This window comes from Apodemus sylvaticus, chromosome 10, assembly GCF_947179515.1.
Source record: "Apodemus sylvaticus chromosome 10, mApoSyl1.1, whole genome shotgun sequence".
NCBI classification, from domain to species: Eukaryota; Metazoa; Chordata; class Mammalia; order Rodentia; family Muridae; genus Apodemus; species Apodemus sylvaticus.
The window spans coordinates 54,921,374-54,933,460 of NC_067481.1; the positions used below are offsets into that span (position 1 = coordinate 54,921,374).

At 49.1% G+C, this 12,087-nt stretch overlaps 1 protein-coding gene across 1 annotated transcript in view; it reads left to right on the forward strand.

The window, feature by feature from the left end:
* The first annotated feature begins 1,587 nt into the window (after window positions 1–1,587).
* Window positions 1,588–12,087, forward strand: part of Dnah2 (dynein axonemal heavy chain 2) — a 119,487-nt gene continuing 108,987 nt past the window's right edge. Inside the window, 4 exon segments of the mRNA XM_052197141.1 lie at window positions 1,588–1,663; window positions 3,482–3,661; window positions 6,723–6,832; window positions 6,834–6,893. Of these exon segments, the coding sequence (XP_052053101.1) occupies window positions 3,496–3,661; window positions 6,723–6,832; window positions 6,834–6,893 (336 nt within the window). The 5' untranslated portion in view covers window positions 1,588–1,663; window positions 3,482–3,495.

The window sequence follows — 12,087 nt, forward strand, 5'->3', positions numbered from 1 at the left end:
GGATTTATGAACCTGCCCTTGAGGATCCCCATCCCAAGCCTCCCCACAAATTCTCGGTCCTTTGGGATTTTTCCCTTTGGGATTCTGACCAGCCACACCACCCCTCTCTACCATCTGGCTGGAAGATTACCTACATGTTCCATCCCAGCCCCGTGTGCTGTGCAGCTGCTGGTTTCAGGGTGTGGCGCGCATCATCTTTCCTTCAGTCCCTGCTCTCTCAGCAACAGGAGTCTGTGCTGGGCCAGAGACCACACAAATCAGAGCCCAGAGACCCATCTTCAGGATAATGGCGGTAGCCAGATGTGGCGCACACCCCTGTTAATTCCAGCACTCAGAAGGCAGAGGCAGGACTCAAAGTTTGAGAGTTTGAGGCCAACTTGAGCTACGTGGCGAACGGGGAAGGTGGTGGTGGTGGTGGTGGTGAGCGGTGTGTGTAAGTAAGAAAGGAATTGTTGATTATGGAAGTGGTAGCTTGGGTCAGGGTGTAGATAAATACATTGGCTTCCAGGAGTACCAGGGACTGCCACTTCCGGCAGGACCAGACTGGCAAAATGAGACCTGTCAGGTGTGAAAATGGGGGAGCTGAGGTGCCAGCGTCTCTTCATAGCCAGCAAAGAAAATGCCATCACTTTAGCTCCTCATGGAAATGTAATCAGTGGGCTCGCTGCTGGCTTTGTCTTAATTAGGCACTATTGATGGAAGCAGGGAGGGCGCCTCCCTATTCCCATGATTCTGCTTCCTCGCGACATTTCCCACGTCTCCCCAAAGCGTCTTACGACCCCGGGTACAGCTGTCTTTTCCGCCTTCCAGCCACCAGGACGCGCAGCGCCCCCTAGCACCCGCTCAGTTCTGCCCCTCCAGTGCTCTCCAAGCTGCTCTGGGACGCAGCCTTTGTTCCAAGGAGAGCAAAGCTCCTCCCAGGCCGGGTCACCTTCCCCGAGGGAGTCCCCGCCTCTCGTTCGCCCCCCAAACCAGCAACACTTTTCAAAGCCAATCCTCAGATTAAAAAAAAAATCCAGTTCCAGCCTTCACCCGTTTCCCCCCCACCCTGTGCCTCCCAGCAGTCATAGACCCCAATCCGGGCTAAGAAGCAGGAGCAGCAGGAGGGCAGGGGTGCTCCAGCCCCGGTTTTTCCCCTGGACCCAGCTGCAGCCGTGGCTGTTTGGAAATCCTGGAGAGTTTTCTAGAAGGTGAACGAATCTCGCAGGCGGGACCCCGAGCGCCACCTGCTGGACCCGTGCAGGCCGGAGCCCCCACACCTGGGGGACCGGGTCGGGCGTTTGGGTCCTCTACGTCTTTTCCACATCCTGCGAGACCGTGTCTCATTGTTTTCAGTCCCAGTCCTTCCAGCTTAGTCCTCAAATCCAGGCGGGAGCCGTCCCCCGCACCTTCGGCTCCCAGATTTAGTAGATCTCGAAACCCTAGCACGCCCCCCCCCTCTTGCCCTTTAGTCTCAGATCCACGCGGGAAAGACTCTCGTGGGGTGGGGCCGCGGAGCAGTGCGCCTGCGCAGTGTTGGCAGACCCGCCACTTACTCTCCCGGCCCCGAGTTGCCATGGCGACGCGTGCATGCTGGCGCGAGCCTGGGAGGGCCACGCGGGGCAGCTTCTTGGTTGGTGTGACCCAACCGTCGGTCTAGGGAGGAGAGGGTCGACATTGTGAGGTGTGTGTCGGGACAGAGGGAAGGAAAGAATGCTGGGGAAAGGGGGCAGCTGTCGGGGAGGAGCAGCAGCTTGGAGGAGTGGCGGTGGCTAGAGGGGCCAGGGGAGCAAGGAGCATTTGTGACTGAGAGGAAGAAGGGCAATTCAGGGTGCAATGAAGAGGGGACAGTTGTATGGGCAAGAAGTTGTGAAGGAGACTGCATACTGGTGACCATTGGGGAGCAGGCGGGCCCTGAGGTATTTCCGGTAACCCCAGTGAGCCCCGGGCTGGAACAGTGTCTCCTGGTGTCTGCAGTGTGGTTTACGTCTCTCCCGAGGCTCCAGTTTGAGGCTCAGGGGAACTAGGTGCTTCCCCTGAGGCTGATGAAGGAAACGGCGCTCTTGTAGTTGGTTTTATTGATTTGTTGGCCTAACAGAACGTTTTTCCTTGGAGCAAAGTACAAATCCTTCAAGTTTGAAATTCATAACCCGTGATCAATGCCTGTGGCAGCCTGTGGGGATGAGGAAAGGAAGCCACAGGTGGCTGCCAGACTCCCGAGAAGGAAGAGGGAGTGCCCAGCGTTCTACAGTGTGTTCCTGGAGGTTCTGTGCTCCTGACAGGGCTGCTTTTTCTGCCCGCTGGGTCTTCCTCAGGCCCTCAGTTTCTTTTTCACCATCGCATAATATGAAATTCGTTACCGAATTGCTTTTGTCCTTCTTGGTTCCTGGTTGTTCTTAAGGACATTTGGAACCTGGTGATCCTGAAATTGTGTACTTAGGGTAGACTGGACCAACAGGCCTAAGGGCCTAAGAAACCGCAATCCACACTAAACAGGCTCCCCACCTCTAAGCCATTAGAGACTAAAGAGACTTGTGTACATGGTCTTTGTTTAAAGCTGTTGAGATTTCAGTGTGGAAATTGGGTTTGCCTCAGTGACTTGACACAGAGACAGCGATGATAAGTGATAATCTCGGGGACTGGGCTCCTCTCCATGGGCCTCCTCTTATTCAGGAGACTGTAGGGCAGTGTGGCTGAAGGTCTGGGTGGACATATCATGCATTTTCCATACCTTAGTGGGGTTTCTGTTATAAAAAAATTAATTTTTTATGTACACATAAAAAAACGTGTGTAGGTACCCAAAGAGGCCAGAGGGTAGTCAGATCACCAGGATCTGGAGTTACAGGCAGTTGTGAGTCCCCAGGTTGCTGGGAACCAAGCTCTTGTGGCCCTGAAGAGCAGGAAGCTATCTGTTCAGTTCCTGTGACTGCTACTGGTTTGTTCTTAATGGCTTGTGAGACCTCGATTTCCCCCACTTGTAGTTATTGTCTGTTTATGTGTGTGTGCGTGCCGTGGTGTGTAAGTGCAGGGCAGAGAACAGCTTGTGGGTGTGGGTGTGCTCTCTGTACCGCGTGAACCCCAGGGATGGAATTCAGGACCTTAGTCTTGTTGGCAGGCGTCTTCGTTTTCTAAGCCCTCTAGCCTGCCCGGGGCTTTGGCTTTTAATCTGATTCTGTGGAGAATTTGGGTTATCCCAGGGAAGAAGTGAGAAGGACTCCATGGTCCCCCTCCCTTTTTAAATTTGGTGTTTGGAGTCTAACCCAGGGCCTTGTACGCGCATTCTATGCAAGCACTTTACTACTGAGCTGTGACCCGCCCCCCCCCCCCCCCAGCTCCAAGGTTCTATTGGGTGTGCCCCGAGTGTCTAGCAGGGTACTCCCAGAAAAAAGGATCATCTTGGGTGTCCCACTCAGTTTCTGAATCTAGAAGGGAATGTGTGTCTTGGGAGGTTGGATTAGAGGTGGGATCTGGAGGTGGACTTCCGGCACCCGTGTACCTGCAGGTTTTGCCTTCAAGATGGCGAGCAAAGCTGAGAAGAAGCGAAAAGTGGGTGGCCGGGGAGGCGCCCGGGCAGGCCGAGCTGGCCGAGCTCCTCAGTCCATTGCGGCCCCGGGAGCTACCGAGGCTTCCCGGTTCTCTATCGTCCAGGAGCCGGAGCCGGAGTCCATCAAGGAGGAGTCTGGTGAGTACTTGCGGGAACAGAGTACTTAGAAATGGATGGAGGGGAGAATTAGAGAGGCCTTTGAGCACCTTTTTATTTTTCTTTCTTTTCCTGGAGACAGGGTCTCTCTGTGTAGCCCTGGGTGGTCTCAAACTGGCTAGGTACACCAGGCAGGCCTGGAATTCAACAGGGATCTGCCTCCCTTTGCCCCACAAGCCCTGGGATCAAAGTGGGCACCACCAAGCCCAACTCTTGAGTACCTTGGGGCCAGGGAGCAGAGCCTCGAAGCAGAAGCAGGATAGGTGTGATAGTGTATCTGTGACAGAGCTCTGTGGAAGCCTCTGTCCTTCTCTTGTCTTTTCTCTTTATATGTGCACGTGTCTCCTTCCTGGCCAGCCCGCTATTTATTCTGTCTTAAAAATCTCCCATGAGCGAACCAGGAATTCACCAGCCAATTCTTTCTCCAGCTTCTTCCTTATTTCAAGTGTTCCTGGTTGTTCCCACCCCACCGTAGAGGGTTTGATCTCTTCCTTTTTCCTATTTTCACCCTGGGTGGCAAAACAAATAGTGTTTTTCTTCCATTAAACCCATCACCATGGAGACCCAGCCTGCTTCGCCACCCTTTGATTCCTAAGCCCGGCTGATGCTTTCCGCCATCTGTTGAAAGCTCCTGTGTTTTCTTCCTCGTCTTGGCAGAGACTTGGTAGATGGTGGAGGTTCAGGTCCATGGTGACAGGAAAAGAAGCCTACATGGAGGGAACAAAGAGCTGCGTCTCGTGGAGCTGATCCTGGAGCCGGAGGGGTTGGAGGGGCTTGGGGGCTTGGGTGCTGCCAGTGCCTTCCCTTTAGACCCAGTCCAGTGGCCTGAGACTGTGGGCCAGGTGTAGACCTCACCCTTAAGACGGGGCTTGTCGGTATTGCTGGAGCCCGGCAAGGACGAAGGGAAATAGAATCTTCTCCTGCTGACTTTTACAATTTTATTTGATTAGTATCTTATTGTTACTACTACTATGTTATTATATGTATGGCTGTCTTGCCTGAATGTCTGAGCACCATATGCATGTCTCTGGTGGAGGCCAGAGCATCAGATCTCCGAGAGCTCTAATACAGATGGTGAGCTCTCATGTGGCTGCCGGGGTCAAACGGAAGTCCTCTGGAAGACATGCCAGTGCTCGTAACCACTGAGTAATCTCTCCAACCCCTAATTAATTCATTATTTACATATATGTTTAGTGTGTTTGTGTGTGCGTGGAGGGGTGTGCCTACTCATATCACGGTGCACATGTGGAGGTCAGAGGGCAGCTTGTGGAACTTGGTTCCTTCCTCTCACCACCTGGGTTCTGGGGATCACACTCATGTGGTGAGGCTTGGTGCTGAGTACCCGAATGTGCTGACCCAGGCCCAGACCCTCTCTTTTCCTTCAGTGCTGAGGGCTGAATCCAAGGCCCCATGCTTGTCAGGCAAGTGCTCTACCACGGAGCTGCTGTAGCCTCAGATAGAATCCACTGTGATGAGATATTGGGAATAGGCCTAGGGCTGTGGGTGTGCTAGCAACACACACACACACACACACACACACACACACTGAGAGATGGGGTTTTCTTATGTATCCCAGGAGGGCTTTGAACTCTTGCTCTTGCTTCGAATTCTTGACCTTTCATTTTCAGTCTCCCCAAGTCCGGGACTATAGACCCGCACCTCTCCTGGATCCTCACTGATATTACTAATAAGGGTTAGGAGATGAAGTGCGGGTCTAGGGAAAAGGCCCGTGAACCTACTCTAGGATCTATAATAGTCTTTTAGAAACACACAATATGGGCTCAGCAGTTAAGAGCACTGACTGCTCTTCCAGAGGTCCTGAGTTCAATCCCCAGAAACCACATGGTGGCTCACAACCATCTGTAATGGGCATCCGATGCTGTCCTCTGCAGTGTCTGAAGACAGTGACAGTGACCCACATAAAATAAATATGGCTGCAGCGAGCGGGGCCGGAAAACATTAAATTAAAAAAAAAAATGAAGAAAAGAACTGAGTCCTGCAAGCTGTTCTCTGACAGCCACATGCACATGGTGGCTCCTCTGTGCCCGTTTCCATTGTGACATAGATAACATATTTAAGAAGATCCTGAAGCCTGGCGGTGGTGGCACACGCCTGTAATCCCAGCACTCTGGGAGGAAGAGGCAGGTGGATTTCTGAGTTCGAGGCCAGCCTGGTCTACAGAGTGAGTTCCAGGACAGCCAACGCTATACAGAGAAACCCTGTCTCGATAAAACCAAATCCAAAAAAAAAAAAAAAAAAAAAAAAAAAAGATCCTGAAACCTCTAGCTTGCAAGTTCCCACCCCTATAAAGTCTGGCATATAAACTTATTTAGTGGCAAAACCTAACCTAAGCTGACATAAAGGTATTTATGATCTGTTCAAGCCACTTACTATAAATATTCATATATTTTACTGCAGAGATACAGTAATAAAAGGTTGGTTGTTAAATATTGCTCTAGAGCTCTCTGGAACAGGAGCCAGGGATTCATACCAAACAATGTTACATTACTTTTGGTTTTTTGAGACAGGATCTCATATAAGCCAACTTGGTCTTCAACCTCCTTTGTAGCCAAAGCTGACGTTTGTCTTAGGGTTTCTGTTGCTGCAATGATGCATCATGCCCAAATAGCAAATTGGAGAGGAAAGGGTTTATTTGACTTACACTTCCACAGTCTTGTTCATCAATGAAGGAAGTCAGGATAGGAACTCAAACAGGGCAGGATCCTAGAGGCAGAAGCTGATGCAGAGGCAGAAGCAGATAAGGGCAGAAGCTGATGCAGACACCACGGAGGACTGATGCTTACCGACCTGCTTGCTTCCCCTGGCTTGCTCAGCCTGCTTTCTGAAAGAACCCAGGACCACCAGCCTAGGGATGGCACCACACACAATGGTCTGAGCCCGCCTCCATTGATCACTAATTGAGAAAATGCCTTACAGCTGGATCTCATGGAGGCATTTCCTCAACTGAGGCTCCTTCCTCTTGATGACGCTAGCCTGCATCAAGTTGACACACAAACCCATCCCCCTGCCTCCATTTCGGGAGTGTTGGTATTACAGGTGTGTGCCAGCCTGAGCCTGACCCCAGAGCTTCATGCACTCGAGGCTAACACTCCACTAACTCGGCTGCACCCCCAGCCCCCGTGTCACAGACGGTGTTACAACTTTAAATCTTACTCTGTCCTGGTCTAGAGCTGGAACTCAGGATCTTGCCCCGGTTAGCACAGGCTCTCCCTCTGCCCTGCACTCTAAGCTCCATACAATTCTGACTTCAGAGCATTTCTGACACCATGCATTGTGGGTAATGGATCACAGGCATATTTTAGGCAGAAGAGAAAACCATGGCAGTGTCCCCAGTCATGAGGATAACACATCCCTGCTCACACCATCCCCAGGTCTCCTCCTTCCTTAGAGGCCACTGCTGTCTTGCCATGTGGTATATCTTCCACTACTGCTTAATTTTCTGCGTATATCCATGAATGTTGTGTACTATTATGGCATTGCATGTCTTTTCTTTCTCTTTCTCTCTCTCTCTTTCTCTCTCTCTCTTTCTTTCTCTCTTTCTTTTTGTTTCAAAGACAGGGTTTCTAGGGTACCTCTGGCTGTCCTGGAACTCACTCTGTAGACCAGGGTAGCCTTGAACTCATAGCCTCTGCCTCCCAGTGCTGGGGTTAAAGGGGTGTGCCACCACATCTGGGGGCACTGCATGCCTCTGTTTCAATCGAATTAGAGAAGACAAAACCTGTTTATCTCAGTGGTTGCCTAGTTTCCCTCTTGGTTTCCCATTGCTAAATCTCTTCCCTTGGGGAGATGTAAGCAATGTCTCCCTCCAAGGTCCTAACACAAACCAAGGTTTGTGCCTGCAGAGTTCAGCCTGGGGTTTAGTGGTCTGTCCTACTGAGTGTAAGTGAGGGATTACTTACAGGAGTGGGAGGCCTCCATCTGGGGATGGTCTTTAGTCAGCAGGGATAATGCTTTCCCATAGCTGCATAGACGGAGTCGCTCTCTCTCTTAGCCCTCCTCCATCTGTACACCCTGAGACCCTCAGGCCACATACATGCAGTTAGGGCAGAGTGGCAAACAAGTAAAGGAGGTGGCGAGATGCTTAGGTGAGGTTTCCCTGACCCACCTCTCAGTTCCCTGTTTATAAGAGCGAAGGCCACAGGTCAACAGTCCCAGCTGGGGTAATGTTTTGCAAGCAAGCCCAGCTAAACTCTTGAAGAAGAAAGATGGTGGCCGCATAGCTCAGAGGACAGTCCTGAGTGAGAAATGGAAAGCTATTAGCTCCCAAGGGACTCAGCTCAGTCCCCTTGCTGTGAAGCATCTGCCATTGTTTTCCATCTCTCCTCCGTTCCTTCTTTGTCCGCACCCTGCCTTTCTGGCCGGCAGGGCGTCCTAGGCCCCCTGTCCTTCAGTTCTGTCTCGTTGGCCCCTTCCTCCCTCCAGTTCCCAAGGATGGGAAGCCTGCTGGTTTTGTCCTGTCTGTAGCATGAGCAGAAAGTGCCGAGGCAGAGAACCAGTGTAGGTTTGTGGGCCCCACAGGGCAGATGTGGCAGAGTGGGGTGCCTGGGGTGGGAGAAGGGCGGACTTCTGTGGGCCCCAACTTCTCCGTGCAGGAGGAGGACTGGTGGCGAGTAGAACCTAAATGGTAGGCTACTCCTAATTCTAATTTCTCATCCCCCAAACTACCTGCATCTTGCCCCAGATAGCTTTATTTATTTATTTATTTATTTATTTATTTATTTATTTTGAGGCAGGGTTTCTCTGTATAGCCCTGGCTGTCCTGGAACTCACTCTGTAGACCAGGGTGGCCTTGAACTCAGAAATCCACCTGCCTCTGCCTCCCAAGTGCTGGGATAACGGGCATGCACCACCACTTCCCCGGCTCTCCGGCTATCTTTAACATTATTTGTATTTTATTAGTGTTATCTTACAACACCATTAACATTATTGTTGTTGTTTTTACGTATGTGCTCCTCTGTAAGTGCACAAGTGACACCGCACCTGTGTACAGGGCCATCTCTCCCTCCACTGCAGGTTCCTGGGACTGAATACAGATTGTTAAGCTTAAGGGCAGATGCTTTTAGCTGCTGAGTTATCTTGCTAGCACCAGCTTTTTTTTTTTTTTTAATATTTATTTTCTTTTTAACGGTGTGTGTGTGTGTGTATTGGTATTGTTCATGTGTGTGTATTGGTATTGTTCATGTGCGTGCTTGTGCCAGAGGAGACCAGAGTATAGAAAGTCCCTGAAACTGGAGTTATAGGCAGTTGTGAGCCATCTGATATATGTGCTGGGCACGAAACTCTGCAAGAGCAGTTCGTGTTTGTAAGTATGTGCGTATGTGTGTATGTGTGTATTTATGCATGTATGTATGTATGCATGTGTGCATGTGTATATGTGTGTATGTATGTATGTATGATGTATGTATGTATGTATGTATGTATGTGTGTATGTATATTTTGAAACAGGGTCTCCCTCCCTCTGTGGCCTTTGCTGGTTTGGAACTCACTATGTAGATGAGACTGACCTTGAACCCACAATGACTCACCATTCCCTGACTCCCACGTGCTATTGTGTGTGCTTTTAAGGAGATTTTATGCAGCTGAGGCTGGCCTGGAATTGATTCTCCTACCCCTGCTCTCTCTCCGCTGGGACCGTGTAAATATGTGCACTACCACTCTGAGATTTCAAACAGCAATTTTAAAAATCAAACATGTTAATACAACACAATCCAAAGATACACTAATTTGATACTTACATGCCGAGGAGAGATGCCAGGAAAATATTAAGGTCTTTGTTTTCTATAATTAAACCGTTATGTTTTTATAAGAACAGAAAACGTGGTGTGTACAGTAAAAACCCTGCAGCTTATAACATACAATAGTCTCCAATCTGAGCTGAGGTGTTTCAGGAGATATTTGTTGGCGATGTGTTGGTGGTACGTGCAGTGTGTGTGAGTGTGTGTGTGTGTGTGTGTGAGTGTGTGTGTGAGTGTGTGTGTGTGAGTGTGTGTGTGTGTGTTATGTGCTTAGGATCAAGGCCATGGAGAACTTGCAGAATGTAGCATGGGTGATGGGTGATGGCTGCCAGACGTACCTCAGGTTCATTATGAGTTCTATTTTTTAATTTTTTAAAAAAGATTTTATTACATTTTATTGTTATTTATTTATTCTCTGAGTGTGCATGTGGTGTGCAGGTGCCACAGTATTTAAGTGGGGTCAGAGGACAGCTTGTTGGAGTCAGTTCTCTCCTTCTACCATGTGGGTCCCAGAGATGAAACTCAGAGCACCAGGCTTGGCAGTGTACGCCTGAACCCACTGGGCCCTCTTGCCAGCCCTTTACATTAATTTTCATCAGAAACCTCTTACTCTCGTCAAAGTTTTCCAGTGCCCATGTTCTGTTATGCAGTCCCATATGGGGTTGCAACCCACATTCAAGAAACTTGACCTGGGGGCTGGAGGGATGGCTCAGTGGTTAAGAGCACTGACTGCTCTTCCAGAGGTCCCGAGTTCAATTCCCAGCAACCATCTGTAATGGGATCTGATGCATTCTTCTGGTGTGTCTGAAGACAGCTACAGTGTGTACTCATATAAATAAAATAAGTAATTTTTTTTTTTAAAAAAAGGAAAGCCATTTTAAGTACCTTGACAAATTGGTGCTAAGTGATTCCTGGATCTATCTCCTTCTTTTCTTCCTCCTCTTCTTTCTCCTCCTCTCGTCCTCCTCCTAATGTATGCGTGTGTGCATACATATGTATGTATATTTAATATATGTATGTATTATGCATATATATGTATGTGTCTTGGTTTGACTTTTGTTGCTGTGATAAAACACTGGCCAAAAACAACCCAGGGAGGACAGGGTCCGTCACTGAGCGGTGCCAAGCGGGGCAGGAACCTGGGGCAGGAACCAGAGCACAGGCTGTGGGGGAATGATGTTCGCTGGCTGTTCACCACGGCTCGCTCAGCTTGCTTATTTGTTTATTTGTTTATTTATTTACGGAGGTGTTGCTCGGACATATGTCTACATGTATACACAGGGGTCAGAAGAAAGTGTCATCCTGGAACTAGAGTTATAGATGGTTGTGAGCCACCATGTGGTTGCTGGGAATCGAACTTGGGACCTCCGGACAAGCAGCCAGTGCTCTTAACCTGTGAGCCATCTCTCCAGCCCCTGGAGGCTTTTTTTTTTCTTTTTTTAAAAGTAAGATTCCATCTCCCCCGGTGACTCTAGCTTGTGTCAAGTTGATAAAAAAAGCTAACCAGTGCAATATGTATATGTGTATGTGTGTGTATGCATGTGTGTATGTAAAAGTATCCTTTTTTTCTCATCTATCTGTCTACCTGTGTATTTATATATTTATTTATTTTTAAATTATATCTTTATTATTATACCTAAGTACACTGTAGCTGTCTTCAAACACACTAGAAGAGTGCATCAGATCTCAGTACAGATGGTTATGAGCCACCATGTGGTTGCTGGGACTTGAACTCAGGACCTTCGGAAGAGCAGTCAGTGCTCTTAACCACTGAGCCATCTCTCCAGCCCTATATATTTATTTATTTATAGAGCATTGGTGTTTTGCCTGCATGTATGTCTGTGTGAAGGATTCGGATCCCCTGGAACTAGAGTTACAAAAAAGTTGTTACAGACGGTGTGAGCTGCCATGTAGGTTCTGGGACTCGAACCTGAGTCCTCTGGAAGAGCAGCCAGTGCTCTTAACTCTCGAGAGAGTTGGACATATACGGTTCTGTCAAATTTTTCCCTGATTCTTCACTTTGTCACTCAGTTAGCCACCACTTTCAAACATGGGTGCTTCCTTCTACAAACTTAACTTTACCTTCTTAGTTTGGGATTAAAGGTGTGTGCTAAGGCTGAGCCAAACCCTAACTACAAACAGTTTCAAGCATCCTGTCATACTTGTATATGCTAGGAAAGACCTGACCCTGGGCTGAGAGCCTTGATTCCAGCAGCTCTCCCTCAGATCTTGAGATGACTCATGTACAGTCTCTCTGTGGACGGTCTCTGCTGGCCATCTCACGTAGGTGGAGTCACACAATGATGTGCTGTCTTGTGTCTGACTTCTTTTCATGGAATAAAGTTTTCAAAGCTCAGCTGTGTTGTAGCGCGAACCTTTACTTTCGTTTTTTAACAGTGACTAGTAGTCCACTGTAATATTTTGTTTATCCAGCTCTAGCTTTACTGGACACAGACTGTTCCTGCACCGTCTGCCCTCCTTCCGTCCATCTCCTCCCTCAGTCCTAGGGAGGGAACCCAGGGCCTTATGTGTGCTACGCAACTAACGGACCACTGAGCTATAGCCTGTGCCCACTTCCTTTTTTTTTTTTTTTTTTAAAGGGGACAGGGTTTCTCTGTGTAGCTCTATCTATCCATCCATCCCCTGCCTCCC